The 18,889-nt window shown below is 34.1% G+C and overlaps 1 protein-coding gene across 4 annotated transcripts in view; it reads left to right on the top strand.

Annotated features, from left to right (window-relative positions):
• The window catches only part of LRPPRC (leucine rich pentatricopeptide repeat containing), a 109,219-nt gene that overhangs the window by 21,017 nt on the left and 69,313 nt on the right, over window positions 1-18,889 (top strand). For 3 of the 4 annotated variants that reach the window (XM_055328716.1, XM_055328715.1, XM_055328718.1), the window contains exons 4-14: window positions 492-613; window positions 714-772; window positions 1,463-1,549; window positions 2,610-2,736; window positions 3,121-3,265; window positions 3,552-3,697; window positions 3,946-4,051; window positions 4,133-4,240; window positions 11,556-11,674; window positions 13,146-13,239; window positions 16,381-16,447. In XM_055328716.1, the coding sequence (XP_055184691.1) occupies window positions 492-613; window positions 714-772; window positions 1,463-1,549; window positions 2,610-2,736; window positions 3,121-3,265; window positions 3,552-3,697; window positions 3,946-4,051; window positions 4,133-4,240; window positions 11,556-11,674; window positions 13,146-13,239; window positions 16,381-16,447 (1,180 nt within the window). The remainder of the gene's footprint in view (window positions 1-491; window positions 614-713; window positions 773-1,462; window positions 1,550-2,609; window positions 2,737-3,120; window positions 3,266-3,551; window positions 3,698-3,945; window positions 4,052-4,132; window positions 4,241-11,555; window positions 11,675-13,145; window positions 13,240-16,380; window positions 16,448-18,889) is intronic. The other variant, XM_055328717.1, reaches the window with a different exon arrangement.

The following is an 18,889-nucleotide window of genomic DNA, read 5'->3' as shown; positions in this document are numbered from 1 at the left end:
ACTAGAAAAATAGTGTTCAGCAACTGGAAATGGAGCCTTCAAAGAAACACTTTGAGTACCCTGGTTAGTAAATAAGCAAAGTTGCTAGCACTGTCCTACTTGTATGAAACAACTATAGTCCAAGTTCATCTTAATATGTATGTACTGTGGCAAGGACTGCTTTCTGTAGAAAAATCTTTCAGTCACTTTAAATACAGAGGTATTGCCAACATTTTCCAATAGGAAGGGAATACTATGCTGCATAAGTAAGAGAGTTCTTATCATCTGAATAAGTAGTTACTTGTAACTGTACAGTAATTCAGTTAATTATTGTCTTAAATACTTAGCTTGCTCTGTTCTGACAGGCTTTCTATATAGATGGGTCAAAGTATGGGGTGAAATGCTGAGGTGATTACCCTTTTTGTTTGTTAAACTTAAGTACGCGTATTTTAGTTGTGATAAAGGATATTTTATGTACTTTTCTAAAAGTTTGATTTAAACTTTTTTTGTAGGTACTGTGTATGATGTAAGTCACTACAATGCTTTACTTAAAGTCTATCTTCAAAATGAATATAAATTTTCACCAACTGACTTCTTGGCAAAAATGGAGGAAGCAAACATTCAACCAAATCGAGTAGGTAGTTGCTATCATAAATTTTTTTGTTACATCGCTTTTTTTATCTCAGGGAAAAAATAGCATTTAAAAAATATTAACTGGCCCATTTCATTGACAGGTGACATACCAGAGGTTGATTGCTGCTTATTGTAATGCAGGAGATATTGAAGGTGCCAGGTAAGGCGCTCTATAAATGTATGTTTAAGTGAACAAATTTGTAAGTCTTAAAGCCTAGAATATATTCACTCGCCTATTTTTTTTTTAATTAAAGTTTTTTCTTAGGGAAATTACTTCACAATATTTTAATCTAGCAAATTTGGTAATACAACTTAGATAAAATATAAAGTTGTGTAAGAGGAGAAAGACAAGTGAATATTGCTATTTTAATTAAAAATTTGATTTACTGGACCAGAAGCTTAAAGTTGCTGCGATGTATAAAGTTGGCTTTGATCTTTGTAAATTGATATTTCCTAAAGGAAATGTTCTCAGCCATTTAAACTATTCATTTATAAAACTGGCAATAGTCTATCTTGCTGATTGATATAAAATCAGTTGTGACATTTATTTCTTTGTATAAATTACTACTTTTGGATGGAGGTTTTAGGAAATAAGGGATAGATTGAGATGTATAATTCATTTTTAATTAAATGGATTTTATTAAACTTTATGCTTTTTAAAGATTAATTAGTAGTATAGAAGAAAGAATTAGGTTTTAAAAACTTGCCTGCTATTTTTACCAAGAGTAGTTCAAGATATATAATTTGATATAATTGAAATAATTTCAGGGAGTGAGATTTTCTGTACATATGTTGTAAAAAGTGTTTTTGATGTATATTTCTAAGAAGTGTATTCATTTCTCTTTGTCAGCAAGATTCTTGGATTTATGAAAACTAAGGATCTGCCAGTCACGGAGGCAGTTTTCAGCGCTCTTGTTACAGGGCATGCGAGAGCAGGGTAATGTTCAACCTAAGATTTTATTCTCAAGCAAGGTTTAAATTAAAATAATTGTAGGGGCACCTGGGTGGCTCAGTCTGTTAAGCATCTTCCTTTGGCTCAGGTCGTGATTTCAGTGTCCTGGAATTGAGCCTCACATTGGGCGCTCTACTCCACAGGGAGCCTGCTTGTCTCTCTTCCTCTCCTGCCTGCAGCTCTGCCTGCTTGTGCTCTCTCTCTTTCAAATAAACAAAATCTTAAGGAAAAAAAAAGAAAATAATTGTACAAGATTCTGAAACCATTTTTATCCCCTCAAAAATTTTGAATGTGTGAGATAGAAGAACATGCAACTTTTATTTTTTATTTAATATTATTTTTTTAACATGCAACTTTTAAATAACTTAAATGTATCTGTTTTATAAAACTTGTATTTGAAAATTTTCTATTTTAAAAGATAGGCCTGATCCAAAGCCCCTGACTTTCTAAAGTATTTTAAATGCTCTCTTCATGCCTGTGGAAAGCAGTTTCATTTTTGAAGAATAATTTCCTAAACATTATTCTTTCCGTAAAAGGTAAATTTGAGTCATAGCATACTTGACAAAAGAGGACACGTTAATTTAAGGTCTACATGATTATTATGCAATTTGGTTTCTCTTTTGGAAAAGTTGCCTGTCAAAATTTGAGATGTTTATTATTATTGTTACTTCAGAGACTGATAACCATTTTAAAATGTACTTGCTGTTTTCTGATTTTCTTTGCTAATTGGTCTAAACGGTTCATAAGAATTTTTAATTTTAATAAGAATAGGGTAATACATTTATTTATTTATTTTTAAAGATTCTATGTATTCATGAGAGACAGAGAGGAGGAGACATAGGCAGAGGGAGAAACAGTCTCCCTGCAGGGAGCCCGATGTAGGACTTGATCTCAGGACCCCAGGATCACGACCTGAGCCAAAGATAGATGCTTAACCACTGAGCCACCCAGGTGCCCCCTCGGGTAATACATTTTAGATTGAATGATAATACTACATTTGGCAGTATTACAGTAATCTGTTCTCTTTTCTTTGAATAACTTCTAGAGATATAGAGAATGCAGAAAATATTCTCACAGTGATGAAAGAGGCTGGAATTGAGCCTGGTCCAGACACATACCTAGCATTATTGAATGCATATGCTGAAAAAGGTGACATTGACCATGTTAAGCAGGTATGACTTATGTCATGTAAATAAAAGTACTTTATTATTTTTTTTTAAATAAAAGTACTTTAAAATCATTTATATAAAAAGTAAAAGTCATTTGTGTAAGGCTGCATTCCATTTTGCATGAAACAAAAAAGTGTATTTTAATTCTGTTTTTAAAGGTATTTCTCGTAGACTCTAGTATTGAAGGAGAATTTTTATAGTTTGGTACCTTGGTGCTGATGTAAATTATTGCTGAAATATAATATTTTCTGTCTTAGAAAAGAAGTCCTAAACCTTTAGATAGTGTATGTTCCTAATCTTTAAAATCTTAGTATTTTAATTTATTCGACTTTAATTTAAAAATGCTGGTTTCTAACTTGTTCTCCTAATTTCTGGAACTGCTTGCAGACTCTGCAGAAGGTGGAGAAGTCTGATCTTTACCTTATGGACCGTGATTTATTGCAGATTATTTTTAGTTTCAGTAAAGCTGGGTATTCTCAATATGTCCCAGAAATTTTGGAAAAAATTACACACGAAAGAAGATATATTCCAGGTAGTTTTAAAAAATTTATTTTCATGATTTCTCTAAAAATCTGAATTAGTATTCTCTAACAATAGGGGATTGTGGTACATGAATATAAGACTCTTAAAAAGTCAGCTTAAGCTAAATAGCTTGAGTTAATGAACACATGGGAACATTTTGATTTGGAAATGTTTCACTATTATTTAGGCAGATATATCCTTTTGGTATTTGCAGTTCATAAGTTTGACTTGCATAGTGGTTTGCAGTGTAAAAATATTCAATTCAGTAACAAAAAATGCCTTTGTTCTCTTCCCAGATGTGATGAATCTCATTTTGCTTTTAGTCACTGAAAAATTGGAAGATACCGCATTTCAAATCTTATTAGCGTGTGCTGCATCAAGGGAGGACCATCTGAGTGACTTTGGCAGTTTCTTTTTACGACACTGTGTGACCATGAATACGGTATTCCGTCTGTTTTTACTTTGTAGGCAGTGTAATAGGCAGTGAAATAAGAGTTTATTAAATGTAAGAACATATGAGATGAGACCAATTAAAAGCATGATGAAAACTTTGTTTCTGTGTCTAAGTTTATCTGGTAGAAAGAAGATGAGAGGTTCAAAATTTTCATCCCAGAAGTGGTAGAACGTTTGCAGAAGGTCAAATGGTAGGATATTTGTGGATCCTCTGATGTGGTGTCTTTTTTTTCCTAGCCTGCAGAGAAGCTGAAAGACTACTGCAAGAAGTTAAAGGAGTCCCAGATGCACACATCTCCTTTGCAGATCACACTCCAGTGCGCTTTAGTGGCCAATAAGACTGGTACTATATTCTCATCATTAAAACCGACATAAGTAAGTTTTGCTGAGGTAGCTGTGTAATGTTTTATGGTATCTCTTTCAGATTTGGCAAAAGCTCTGATGAAGGCTCTGAAGGAAGAAGGTTTTCCTGTCAGAACTCATTATTTCTGGCCATTGCTGGCTGGACATCAGAAGGAGAAAAATGTTCAAGGTTAGATTTTGCCTTTTACAGATTTGTAATGGTTCAGAGATCCGGAATAAGTTTCTACACATATCTAGTTGAATTCTTAGGGAAGGCAAACTTTTTTCTGGGTAGTAGATCTTCTGAGAAAATAGAATTGACTTAAATTATAGTCAAGAATTCGGTAAGCCTTTATAAAAACATAGTGGATTTCTTTCATCTTAATTTCATTTCTGACTTCATCTCTGATGTTGCTATTCAAACTTGAGGGTGTAGTTTTAAGTGGTTCATTATTTTTTTTAAGTTTTTCCAAAACCTCTTTAGTTCTTGATTTTGCATATACTATTTGAGATTAGTTTGTCTAGCCTTATTCAAGAAAAAGTTCTACATAATCGAGCCATTTTCTTTGTGGACCAGTCTCCTTAACTGAGCCAAGTTACATAATAAGAAAGACAGGAAAACTTATTGTAAAATGAGTGCTCATGACCTGACAGCCTGCTGATTGAAGGACAGAAATGTTCAATCTTCCAGGTTCTTAAGTACGTTTAAGCATTTAGCATACTTTTCCCTTGTACACATGGGATGCCTATAGGATATGAATAAGAATTGAACAAATATTAAATTTTAGAGTACAGTATCTAATTCTTTGGTTTGCATTATTGGTAATTCAGAAAGAGTAGTTTCATAAAAAGATGCTTTTAACAGAAGTACTTCCCCCTTGGGGAAACAAAAAATGGTCTTTTTCATTTTATCTCACAGTATAATGTGCTTTAGAATGAGATGCAGAGTTGTTAGTATGACATTGGGTGACAAACAAAATGCACAAACAACAAAAAAAGTGCTTTTAGCAGACTTTCATATTGCAATTTTATTTTAAATATATAGTCGTCTTCTGGTCTAAAGGAAATAGTGAAACAAGTATTCCCTAATTGTTTCTGGCTATAAAAGTCTCAAAATCCTTTTTAGAAAAATCTTCGTGAAAACAATATGCTAGTTGATTAACTCTTTGCATATCCTCCTGTTCTGAAAGCTCCAAGAAGTAACCTTTAACCCAGTATTTTTGAACCAGAGAAAGTTTACATCATTCCATGAAAATCTTTGGGCATATTAGTGTTGTCCATCTCTACACAGATAAGAAAATACTTTGGAAAATACCCCCATTGAATATTTGTTCATCAGGAAAATTTACTTTTTTCAATCTTATGGCTGTATCCAGACTTGAATTGCTTACGACATTTTAACAACTTAGTAAACATAAAAGAATTCAGGTAATTTCTTTTTATAGTTATAGCTCAAACTAGTAGAAAAGTAGGCTTTATGTTGAATCCATCCTTTCTTGGAATCTTATAATTCAGATTTCAGAGGTGCTTTGTTGAAAGCTCACTTTATATTAATGAAACAACTGAGAGCAGGAGAGAGATTCAGTGACAGACCTTATGTTCCACACCTAGCTGTCAGTTATGCTGGGATTAGAACTGAGGATTTCTGTTCTATTTTCAATTCCTTTTTAAATAACATAGTACCTCCACATTAGACATCTGTAAGTGTTATGCTGTATTTAAATATTATAAAAAGTCTTAACTATTAAAAGTTAGATGCCAGTTTTTGCATCAAGGACATTTTAAAAAATGGTATCAAGTTTTTTAATCAGCGAAGGTTTTATCTAGAAAAATAAAAAAGCTGAGAAAGGTAACTTCAAAGTACATGATAGTGTCAGTTGTGTTGCAGTTTTTAAAAACTAGTTTCTCCTTTGCAGGAGGTCCAGAGATACAGTAAAGTATGTATTCTACAATTTTCCTTCATGTAAAAACAAAATGACTCTATGTATTCTATATGGTTTCTTTAGGGTAAGGTAAGAAGGTCATGTTTTTATTAGTGCAATGACCTTGTTCTTTGTCCAGGAGAAGTCCTATATAAACTGGTAGAAAGAACAGAAGAAAATAATGGTTGCAGTGATGGAGCATGTAGAGGAGTGTTTTGTTTGTTTGTTTTTTAAGATTTTATTTATTCATGAGAGTCACACAGAGAGAGAGAGGCAGAGACACAGGCAGAGGGAGAAGCAGGCTCCATGCAGGGAGCCTGACATGGGACTTGATCCCGGGTCTCCAGGATCACGCCCTGGGCTGAAGGCCGTGCTAAACCGCTGAGCCACCGGGGCTGCCCCAGGAGTGTTTCTTAAGGACTAGATAAAACCCTTCAAGAAACCAGAGACAGGTATTTAGAGGTCAGATCAAACTGAACCAAGAGTTTTCAACAACACTGTGATCATATTATTACTGAATTCTAGAATTATTCCGGCTGCTAGTTCAGCCATCACCAACCCCTAAGAAAGATTCTCAGAATGACTTCTTCATGGCTCATCTTAATAGTATTTTTCTCTGTGGCACAAATGGAAAAGTCACCACTTAGAATGTTAGCCGATTGACTTACATGAGGAAATAACCCATAATGATTGAAGATCTGCATCCCTGGATATATTTAGAAAACATAAAAATCAGAGGTATGGAAGGGGTAAAATATAGAAGGAAGGGCCAATATGAAAGCCTAAGTGCCAGTTAAGTGGTTGAATAGAGAATACTTTTCAAAAACCAAGAAATTGCTTCTAATAGAATGAGTGCCCTGGGTAGAGTCTAAAATGATGTGGAATAAAAAGTCATAGTTGGTAAAAGTGGTTCAGGTAAACCATTTATCTTTCCCAAAAGTTTGAATTACTTCAGTTCTTAGAAAACGTTGAATGGAGACTTTCCTTTAGACTCATAAACTTTGTCATGACTGTCTGAAATATTTTTATTAGATTGCCTAGTCTTAGTTTAGGTTTTATAAGTTCATAGAGGTTTGGGATCTTTGTTTATATCTGTTAATATATGATTATCTTAGTCTTTTTATTTTAAAAAGAAATATGGATTGTATTTTTTAGGGGGAGGTAAGTAAGTATGTGAGATCAGTAACACTTTCTCCTTATTGATAAGTGTTTCTGTCTTCCCATCATTCAGTCAGTTTTTGAAGTGAGTATCTTTGTACACTCCTTCAGAATGCCTTGAGGGAGTGACTGAACTTACCCTATCAGAAGGTATAGATCCAGCCTTTCTTTTCTTTTCTTCTTCTTTTTTTTTTTTTTTATGATATTTTTCAATTATATGACAGAGAGAGCACAAGCAGAGGGAGTGGGAGAGGGTGAAGCAGGCTCCCCACTGAGCAGGGAGCCTGATGCAGGACTCGATCCCAAGACCCTGGGATCATGACCTGAGCCAAAGGTAGATAGATGCCCAACCAACTGAGCCATCCAGGTGCCCCCTCAGGTTTTCTTAAACCAACTTATGTTCAGTTAGAAAAATATGTAAGTTAAAAATGCTGGCAACACAGGTCATTTAAATGAGTAGAATGCTCTCTTCCCCTAATACACATGATTGGAAAAATGATGAATTAAGAGAATAAATTGTATTTGAAGCATAAATATTGGAGTGAAGTTTTGTACAGAAATAAGGATCCTGTATTTACAAATAACTTTTTGGCCTATTTTCAGACAACAGAAAATCAAATATATAGTTACCTTACTGTACTACATTTATTCTATGTGTCATCTAAAGAAATTTAAAAAATTATTAGGGTATTTTAAGACAGCTAAAATATTAAAAGTTATTGTTACTGTTAACATATATTGAGTACTTTTAGGGTTTCACACATTTTTCTCCTTTAAATGATGACCCTAAAAGCCAAGTAGAGAGCTTTATTTTCATCATTCTTACATTATGGACAGGGACTACTAAAATTCACTTTTTGGTGGCAGAACAAGTACTTGGTCCCAGGTTCTTTTGATTCCAGGAAAAACTGTAGGTTTTTGCATTTTTGTTGTGTTACAAGGCACCTATGAGATTTGTTTTTTTTTATTCAAGATATGTCTTTGATCTTGTAGTACTCACACATTTTAACACTTTTGTTGGGATCCCTGGGTGGCGCAGTGGTTTGGCGCCTGCCTTTGGCCCGGGGCGCGATCCTGGAGACCCGGGATCGGGTCCCACGTCAGGCTCCCGGTGCGTGGAGCCTGCTTCTCCCTCTGCCTATGTCTCTGCCTCTCTCTCTCTCTGTGTGTGACTATCATAAATAAATGAAAGAAAAAAAAATTAAAAAAAAACCACTTTTGTTAAAAATGAAGATTGACTTTTTTTTTTTTTTAAAGATTTTATTTATTTGTGCATGAGAAACGGGGGAGGGCAGAGACACGCAGAGAGAGAAGCAGGCTCCATGCATGGAGTCTGACGTGGGACTGGATCCTGGGTCTCCAGGATCACGCCCTGGGGTGAAGGCAGTGCTAAACCGCTGAGCCACCCAGGCTGTCCGATTATTTGACTTCTAAAGACATTTCCAGCTTTGTTTACATAGAGGAGTAAACCAGCCCAGAAGACTGAGTTGAAAATCTTAAGTTGACCCCTGAACAACAAAGGTGTGAATTGCACAGGTCTCCTTATTCATAGATTTGATTTTTTTATGAATATAGTACTATAAATGTATTTTCTCTTTTTTAAATTATTTTCTTAATAACATTTTTTCTGTAGCTTACTTTATTTTAAGAATATAGCATATAATATACAGAATATATGCAAATTGGCTGTATATGTTATTGATAAGGCTTCTGGTTAACAGTAGGCTATTAGTTAGGTTTTTAGGGAATAGTATGAAGTTATATGCAGATTTTCGATTGCTCTGGAGCTGGGACCGCTAAGCCCTGTGTTGTTCAAGAGTCTGCTGTTGATATTAATCAAAACTAAGGTGATTAGGATTCTTATTCAGTATGTTCTGTTTTTCCTATTGTCCTCAATCTTCTCTAGGCCTAGGCCTCAAGAATTTCTCTCACATCTGTAGGTAATATTTATAATATCTTGGTGCTTTGTTTCTGTCCATTCACTAGGCCTTATAGGTCAGAAAATTATTCCATTCATTGAGTGCCTTGACACACTGACTTGCTGAATCTAACACGGATGGTAGTTAGGAAGGATTAAGCCAAGTGTTATTTGATAAAGTGTCTAGAAGACACAGTTTCTGGCATATAGCTATTTTTAATGTGTAATTTGAGAAATGATGGCTCAGAAAGGTGAAGTTACTTGTTCAGATCTATACAGCCATTAAGTGCCAGAACAAGATTGAAAACTAGGTCTCTTTAAACTTTCAGCTTGTTTTTGTTTTATCATTTCACCGAGAATCTTATCAGAAGTATAGCTATTTATTTATTTATTTATTTATTTATTTATTTACTTACTTATTTATTTACTCACTTATTTATTTATTTATTTATTTATTTATTTATTTATTTATTTATTTATTTATTTAAGGATTTTATCTCTTTATTAGAAAGAACACAAGCAGGGGGAACTGCAGGGAGAGGGAGAGGCTGGTTCCCCGTTAAGCAGGGAGCCCCATGCAGGACTCTGTCTCAGGACCCTGGGATCAGGACCTGAGCTGAAGGCTGATGCTTAACTGGCTGAGCCACCCAGATGCCCCCATAGCTAATTTACTTTAAACCATGGTCATGAAAGCAGTCATTACTGGTAAGGAAGGACATTAAGAACGTTAGATTAGCACAAGTCTGTTGTTAGGAGTAATTGAAAAGCAATTAGCTATATACCTTCCTCCCAAGTGCTTTAGTAATCTTTGCATATAAAGAGGAGCATAGTGTGATTCGCTGTCTTTTATAATAGTTCTCAATGTTACTAGTAGTAATTCCTAGTGAATTGTTAGAGGAATACTACTAAATTTTGCTTTCAAGTATTGGTAGGCTTGTTGTGTGCTCTGTGGACCAACTACATGCATTTTCTCCTAAATTTGTAACTAAGCATTTGCTTTGTCTTTTAAGGTTTTTTTTTTTTTCAGTATTATATTTATACTGTAAAAAATATATTTAAACATCTAAGAATTTGAAGATCCATTAGGTGGTTTTAAATATAACAAACTGTTTAACCTGAATAATAATCTGAATTTTATCTAAAAGAAATGTGCAGGTATTTAATGTAGTCACAGTTGCCTGTGTATTTCTGTATTCAGCAGGAATTTACAATCAAGTATTTGTACTTGAGAATATTACATAAAAATTTTATTGAAATGTAAGCTTTCTCTAGAGGATGTGATAGGGTAAAACTAGGGGCTTCTAGGGATAGTTTTTTTTTTTAAGTTTTATTAGAGAGAAGCACAAATGGGAGGAGGGACAGAGAGAGAGGGAGAAGCAGACTCCCTACTGAGCAGGGAACCCCATGTGGGGCTAGGATTGTGACCTGAGCCAAAGGCAGACCCTTAACTCACTTAGCAACCCAGGCACCCCTAGGGGAAGTTTTAATGTGAAAGTAATGAAACTAAGGAAATGAGTTTTAAAGAAAAGTCCTCTTATTAAACTGTGGCCTCTGTCAAATTGGGTGACACCTGAGTAGTTTGATAATTTTCTAAATTAATTGGTCTGATAAAAAGAAATCAGTTTGCACTATTTGAACCTAACTATAGCTTTGGAAAACATGAAATTATCTTTTAAGAAGTTAATAAAAGATCTTTTTTTGAGTGGAAGAAAGAAGCAACAAACACTTTAGTAGATTTTCAGTTTTAATTATAATGAGATAAACAATTTTCTTAGAATCAGTTGTTCCTTATCTATTTTTATTCCTGTAACTATGAAATCAGAAGTTAATAACAATTAGGGGATTTTTTATATAAGTGTTTAAGAACACTTTTGTCTTTGACAGATCCCCTCTCACCCCCCCTCTGCTCATCCCATCCCTCTGCAGTGTTTGTTCTGGTCCGATTTCATTGTGTCGATCTATTACTGCTTTGTAATAGCAGTGATGTTTTATGACCTCTGTTCATTTGGGTGCCAGAGGTATTAGGCATGTTGCTCAATTGTTTTAAATTTTCTTACCATTTCTAGAATATTTCCTTAGCACTTTCTGCTGAATTAACAGAGAGATGAAGAAAGGAGGAATTAATTTCTTTTTTCATTTATCATCTTATTTCTCAGTTCTGTTGCTTTTCTGCTTTCTCTCTCTCTCTCTCTCTCTCTCTCTCTCTTTTTTTTTATGATAGTCACAGAGAGAGAGAGGCAGAGACACAGGCAGAGGGAGAAGCAGGCTCCATGCACCGGGAGCCCGACGTGGGATTCGATCCCAGGTCTCCAGGATCGCGCCCTGGGCCAAAGGCAGGCGCCAGACCCCTGCGCCACCCAGGGATCCTCTGCTTTCTCTTTTTAGACTAACAAAATGAGTAGTTTTTCCTACATTATGATTCAGAAAGTAAATGAACTGAACTTTCAGATCTTTTGTTAATTTATTCCAAGTATCTCATCTGTGTGCTTCGAAATTTAATCTTATAGGTATAATTGAAGTTCTCAAAGCAATGCATGAAATAGGAGTAAGTCCTGATCAGGAGACATACATAAATTACGTGTTTCCATCCTTCAATAATGCGAAGTCAGCTCGTGCTGTTTTGCAGGTGAGTACAAGAAGGTGTGGTTTTAATTTCATAATTAAAGACATTTCTTTCCTCCCTAATTGTTTAGTGATAACCAAAAAAAAAAAAAAACTCATTAAGCAGAGTACTAAAAATGTCATTGCACAATTTTCTAAAGCTTTGTAAAAATATTGGTTAGTGTAAAGTAAGTATCATGGTTAAACTTAAAAAACTTGGAAAGGCAAAGCAATAATTTTCTTGTGTGTTGAAAGACAATGGGCCAATATCAGGAAAAAATGTAAATAAAACAATAGATGCTCCTTAATCTATTGTAACTGCAGTTTTCATTTTTTGACTATTTTCATTTGTATATGAATTTTCATAATATCCTCTTTAGTATACTTACTTTTTTTTTAAAAAAAAATATTCTTTTGTTTGACTCCAGCATTATTTTCCTACCTAGCACTTCCTATTCCCATCAGAATGGGAATCATTTATGAAGGAGCATAGAAAGAAATTGACTTAGAGTGCATTGGATCAGCAAGGGTTGCACTTTCACTTTCACAACAAAGTGCTATACAATTAGGAACAACATGGCAGAGCACCAAACACTTTTAATAAGAAATACTTTGTTCAAAAGATCTGTTTCCTACATGGTTATTCACATAATGCCTAGGTTTTTCTAATATTTCTGGAGTGTTTTTTTCTTTCATTGAAATAATTACATAATTACAATCCTCTTAAAGGCAGAGTTTATGTCTTGAGTGTCTTTACTTCTCTTCCCTGAGTACTTAGAGTATTTTGAGCCTGTACTATACATACTTTACTGTTAAAAATATATTTAAACAAAAGTAATTTTCCTATATATTCTTCTCCACAACCTACCTACTTTTTTCACTTGGCACTTTCTATTACACATGTAATTCTACCAATTATTTTTTTATGGTTGCATGCTGTTTAATTGTATGGATATACCATAATTTATTTTTGGTTATTGCTTATTCCTGATTGGGTGGTTTGAAATGTTGTGCTATTATACAGTGATTCAGTAATGTATTGGAGCTGAATTTTGGCTCAGATACTTCAGTTCTTAACAAGTGATGATGTTGGGACATGTGACTAGCCATTTGGAGTTAAGTAAATTAAATTTGATCTTTACCTTACCATATGTTCCAAAGTATCATTTTAGATCAGTGTGTTGAATTTTTATTTTGTTATGAATGAGAGAACTGTCCTAGTGCCTTCAGTAGTAAACTCTTCCTAGAAGGAAGGCTTTCTAAGGGTAACTGATTATCTGAATTTGAAGATAAGCATTTAATTTGAAATGTTGGAACTCCATCTCATAGCTTTTGCAAAAGTTCTGTTAGTTCACATATTCTAAAAAATGATTTTTTTTAAAGGAAGGATTATCAAAGACTGTGGTGATATAAAAAAATGGGAAAATGGGAAATTTGAATGGCATATCAAAATATTTTTAGCTAAAGTGTATTATTGAAATATGCTTTATCCCTAGGAAAATGGATGTCTGCCTGAAAGTACTGTATTTTCACAAGCTGAATTGAGAAGTGAAGCAGTTAACGGGAACTTAGCCTATATTTTATCGTTTTGTAAGTATGAAACATTAGCAGTAAACTTGACAGGTATTGATTTCAGTTACTACTAAGGGCACGTAGGGTAGTTGGTGCCCTCGATAGCTACCTTAGAGAAGGTCAAGGTATCTTTATATGTTTTTTATGTATTTTGCTTAAGTCAGACTGATAAGACTGTTTATGATTTGAACTTGTGGATAATTTGGAAATAATTTTAAAATTAAAAGGAGCTTGGGGATAACATGGTGGTAGATTTGTACCAGAAGACTTGAGTTCTGTTTATAATTAAACTGCTAATTATGGGACTTGGAACAGGTCTTTCTGCTTCAATTTCATGAAACGGGGATAGTGTTTCTTAGCTAGCTTGTAGGAGTCGGTGTGAAAAAAAAAATCATTTGAGATACTGTTTCAGAAAGTGTTTTCTAAACTAATGCCTATTATAGCTATTGTTAAATGAAGCCCATCACTTCTAGACCTCATTAACCAAAACATTGCAGATGTTTATTAAATGCGTATAAATGCTATGATGCTTTACAGTATGCATCACATGTCAATAAAATTACCTACACTGATAGATGAAGAAAGGCGCAGAGAGGTTAAGTGATTTGATCAAAGTTAGTGATTGAGCCAGAACCAAGATATTCTGATTTTAACCTTATTGTTTCACCCTGTTACAATGTGCTAATAAGACCTTGCTTAAAGTCTTCATTTTTGAACATGTCTATCACATTACCTGTTTTTCTAATCTTGTGAAAAGGATACCATTAAAAACTAAAACACATAAACATCAGTTTCCAGACCCCTAAAATGTTAGAAGTTAAGCTGGGATTGATGTGTATTCAAATTGTATAGGTGGAAGCATTGTAAAAACCATATTATTGGTATTTTAAAAATTTTTTTAAAGATTTTATTTATTTGTCAGAGAGAGGAAAGAGCACAAGTAGGCAGAGTGGCAAGGAGGAGGAGACTCCTCACTGAGCTAGGAGCCTGATGCGGGGCGCGATCCTAGGACCTTGGGATCATGACCTGAGCCTAAGGCTAATGCTTAACCGACTGAATCACCAGGCTCCCCTATTATTGGTATTTAAAGTAGTTCATCTTAGTATTATAAGAAAAAGGCAAGTGTTCAGTATGAAAAATGGTGACTTATTTGAGTTAAAGGTTGGGTATTGGGCAGCCTGGGTGGCTCAGCGGTTTAGCGCTGCCTTCAGCCCAGGGCCTGATCCTGGGGATCCGGGATTGAGTCCCACGTTGGACTCCCTGCATGGAGCCTGCTTCTCTCTCTGCCTGTGTCTGTGCCTCTCTATCTCTGTGTCTTTCATGAATAAATAAATAAAATCTTAAAAAAAAAAAAGTTGGGTATGAATGCCGGCTGCTATCTGAGGGTATTGATTTTTGCCTTCCACTCAGTATAATATATAGATTTGCCTTAGTGACAGGATGAAAACAGAAGCATTAGCAGAAGAATCTGGGTACACAAGGTGCATACCTGAGAGCTGCCTTTTCCCTTTATCATATCATCCGTTCCACTGCCTTGTCAACCTTGATTTTTCAGACTTGTTTGTTGCTACGGAAACTGAATGGCTTTTTTCAGCAGCTTTCATCTTGCTGAGATGTTTCTGGTCACCTTTTTAAGGAATAAAAATTTGACAGTATTCTGTAAAATACTAATTTGAGTAGTATAAAAATAACTTTTTAAAAGGTTGTTTATGAAGTTTGAAAAAATTCCAGGAACTTTAGGAATAAAGAGTATTTTAGCCACTCCTATCAGTGCCCTCCCCTCCTGCTTTGATTTACAGGTCTTTGAAGAGCAGTTCTCTAATAGCTGTAGTCAATGTAGAGAGATCCTAGGTAGTCACTTTTGGTTACTACATTACAGGGAATGGCAGGTAGTAGAGAAGAGTACTGGCTTATCTTGATTCAGTTTGGTAGTAGGAAACATTTTCCTATTTGAGTTTGTAGGCATGGAAAATTAATTTGATCAAGCAGTATTAAAGGTTGCTGAAAGATATGTAGTTATGTCTACTTTAAAATTCCTTGAGTGACTGAATGCTTGTCATTTAAAAAATGATTTTTAGATTTTCAAGTGCTGCGTAAAACTTTTGAGAAACACTCTCTGTTCAAGGATATAACGCTTGGTCTAAAACAGTTCTTAGGTGTGCAAGTTGATTTTTTATTCATATTTAGGAGAAATGGGCAAATGCTCTTAGAATCTTCCATGGTTTTTTCCTTAAGTTTTTTTTTAAGTTAACCGTGTATGTCTTAATCTTTTCTAAACTGTACTAATTCTGTTTTCAGAATTTATACTGTGAGCTCCTCTTTAATTCTGTCCATCTTGGATTATTTAATAGTCACATTACATGTAAAAAGATTGAATCCATTACTTATAACATGGTACCATTTTAATACAATGACAGGGAAAAATAAATTCAGGAGATGCCTACTTTGATTTTTGCCCTTCCTAGTTGTGGTAAGAGTTAAGTGAAGAATCAGGCCTGTGTGTTAAGGCAAATCAGCTTAGTGTCAGCATTGAAACATACAATGTTGTATATTGTTAAATGGCAAAATGAATAGTAGAGCAAACAAATACTTTAAAAATGAAGAGTGAATTTGAATCAATTATACCACAGAGGTAAAGACTTATTTTATTATGGCTTTAAGTTGTCACTCTTATATGAACGAGGTCATTGATCATAGTAGAAAATGGAATGACAAAGTGTGAACGTTCAGCAGAACCCACTGCTACTATGAGGAAACATCTTTTTTCCTTTAAAGGACAGAAGTGGTATAGGGTTACAATATCTTCCTTCATAGTGCTACATTGTCTGGTAACATACAGTTTTGGTATGTTTGGTAACATACAATTTGGTACCAGACTAATTCAGTGTGCTGGTAGATTAGTTATTACCATTTATGCCAAAGAATATTTATAAATCCATTAGTTGTATATATTCATGATAATAAAGTAAAAATGTTTTTAAAGGATAACTTATATTGCATATATGTATTGTTGCATTATTTAATTAATTTTGTATGAGAACATTGCCATTTTAGAAATAAAATTTCCAAAATGAAAATTAAAAGGTATGTGTTTCCAAATAAGGTAATAAGTTTTTTGGGTTTGCTCTGGAATTTAATGATGATCACTTTCTTTTGCAGTGGAATCAAATACATTGCCTATCTCATCCTCTTCTTTAAGAGGCAGTCTAAGTCTAGGCTTTAGGAGGTAAGATGATTACTTTATAATGTTCTTTGCCTGATTTCTCCTGTTTTTCTGATCTGCTATATAAGGAAAATCTAGATATTCTTGTCTTCCAAATCTTCTAATAAGTTGCCTGAAATAACTTATCTGTGTTATTCTTCCTCCTACGTAGTTGACTTGAGTGTAGGCAGGCTTTTAAAGCATCTTTTCTAAGAAATACACACAGATTTGGTAAAAGTGTTTCAAAGAAGAAAGCACTGTTTGAAAATGGCAGATTGGAGTTACAAAGTTGTATGTATGTTTGGTGGTTAGAGTATTTAATTTCAAGGTAACTTTAGTCAGTGTAATACTACTGTCTTCTGTGTGCTCAGGGGATATTAATGACCTTTTTTTCCCCCTCTCAATTTTGTTTTGTTGAAAATTTTCAAACATAATTAGTTGAAAGAATAATAAAATACCATTTATGTAGATTCACTATTTTTGATATTTACCATATTTGCTTTCTCAACACTTAATTTTCTAATATATATACACAAGCACATATATACTTTTTTTTTTTTTTTTTGCTGTACCACTTGAAGTTGTTGGTATCATCGTACTGAATCCTTCAGCTCTCTCTCATAAGAATAAGGTCATGATCTATATAATGGCAATACCAGTATCATAAAAAATTAACAATATGATAATGTCACCTACTATACATAGTTAATAGTTAGATTGTTCCACTTCTAAAAATAGCTTCTTTTACAGTTATTTTACCTTTTTTGTTGTTGTTGTTGTTATTTTACTTTTTGATTGAAGATTCAGTGAGTACATACATTGCATTTGGTTGCGGTCTCTATTAATCCAGAACAATTTCCCTACCTTCTTTCTGTCTTTATGACATTGACTTTTTTGAAGAGTCCACATTACTTTCTCTATAGATTTGTAGTCATCTAATTTTTTTCCCTCATATCAGACTCGGCTTGAATACTTTTAGCAAGAATACTTGATAGGTGATGGCATTTCTTACTGCAGCAAAAGAGGCAAAGTTGGTGTCATCAGCTAAGTTTGATCACTTGGTTATGGTGGTGGCCACCATGTCTCTTGCAAAGGAATTTCACTCCCTTTGTGATTAATAAGTCTGTGGGATGATAACTTCGTGACAGTGGGTCTATCCTGTTTCTCAGAACCTTTCATTCAGTGGCTTTATTTTTATTTTATTTTATTTTATTTTATTTTTTTATTTTTTTATTTTATTTTATTTTATTTTATTTTATTATTTTATTTTATTTTATTTTATTTTATTTTATTTTATTATTTTTTGAAAGATTTTATTTATTTATTCATGAGAGACAGAGAGAAAGAGAGAGAGGCAGAGAGAAGCAGGCCCTACGCAAGGAGCCCGACACGGGACTTGATCCCGGGACTCCAGGATCATGCCCTGGGCAAAAGGCAGGGGCTAAACCGCTGAGCCACCCAGGGATCCCCATTCAGTGGTTTTAGCAGCCATTGGTAATCTTGTTGAATCAGTTGCTTGCAGCGGTAGCTGGAAAATGATGAGTTTCTAATTTTGTCATTTCTGTATTATAATGTTAATGACTTCTGACACTAATTCAGTAATTTTTAGTCTATTTATTGGTGGGAGCATGAGGGTTTTCTGTAGACTTCTCCAGAACCTCCATTATAGGCAAGGAGAGAGAGAACAGGTAGGTGGGATTCCGTGTTACTGCCCTTTCTTTAACCAGTGCAGTTCCACTTTTTTCTGTGATAGTCTTGTCTAGTCTTGTTATTTTTTTACATTAAAAAATAAACCAACCAAGGACTGTGCCTTTAAAATTAAAGTTTGAAAAATACAGAATACATAATTAAGTGTATAGAAATGCTATAGAGCCAGATTATTTATTTTTAAATATTTTATTTGCATTCAATTTGCCAACGTATTGTATAACACCCAGTAGAGCCAGATTTTAAAAAAAGAACCCATAAAAATAGTTCAGAACCCATAATTTATAATGAAGTGAAGCATAGTAACAATGTCAGTTGATTACGAAAAATGTCTTGAAAAGGTTTTTCATATAAACTTCCATGTCATACGTGTTTCCTTCTTTAACCTAACATATTTTTTTGGTCTGTTTAAATGGCAGTTGTTATATTTCACATGTCCTGGCTTCTTAAACAAGGTACTTAGACTATTAAGTTGATGCAGTGTGATGGGAAAAAAAAATTGTACATTCCAATTATATACCTTGATCAGTCATTGAGCTTGTAGTGCCTTAATCATTAAAGTATGTTTTAATGTCTCTGCATACTTTGCCCCTCTGGTAAATATGCATCTGCTTACTGTGTTTTCTGTTTCTGCTTTTAATTTTGTGTCCCCTTCTTTGCTGTAAGAGTTTTTCTTGTCACTCTTGACAACTTTCAGTGTATCTACTGTAAGTAACCTACACACACTTAAATAATTTGCTGTTTTTGATTTGTTGTGGG

The sequence above is a fragment of the Nyctereutes procyonoides genome, unplaced genomic scaffold, assembly GCF_905146905.1.
Source record: "Nyctereutes procyonoides isolate TBG_1078 unplaced genomic scaffold, NYPRO_anot_genome, whole genome shotgun sequence".
Lineage (NCBI taxonomy): Eukaryota > Metazoa > Chordata > Mammalia > Carnivora > Canidae > Nyctereutes > Nyctereutes procyonoides.
The sequence above is the reverse complement of the archived record's forward strand: the minus strand, read 5'-3'. Positions and strand labels throughout refer to the sequence as shown.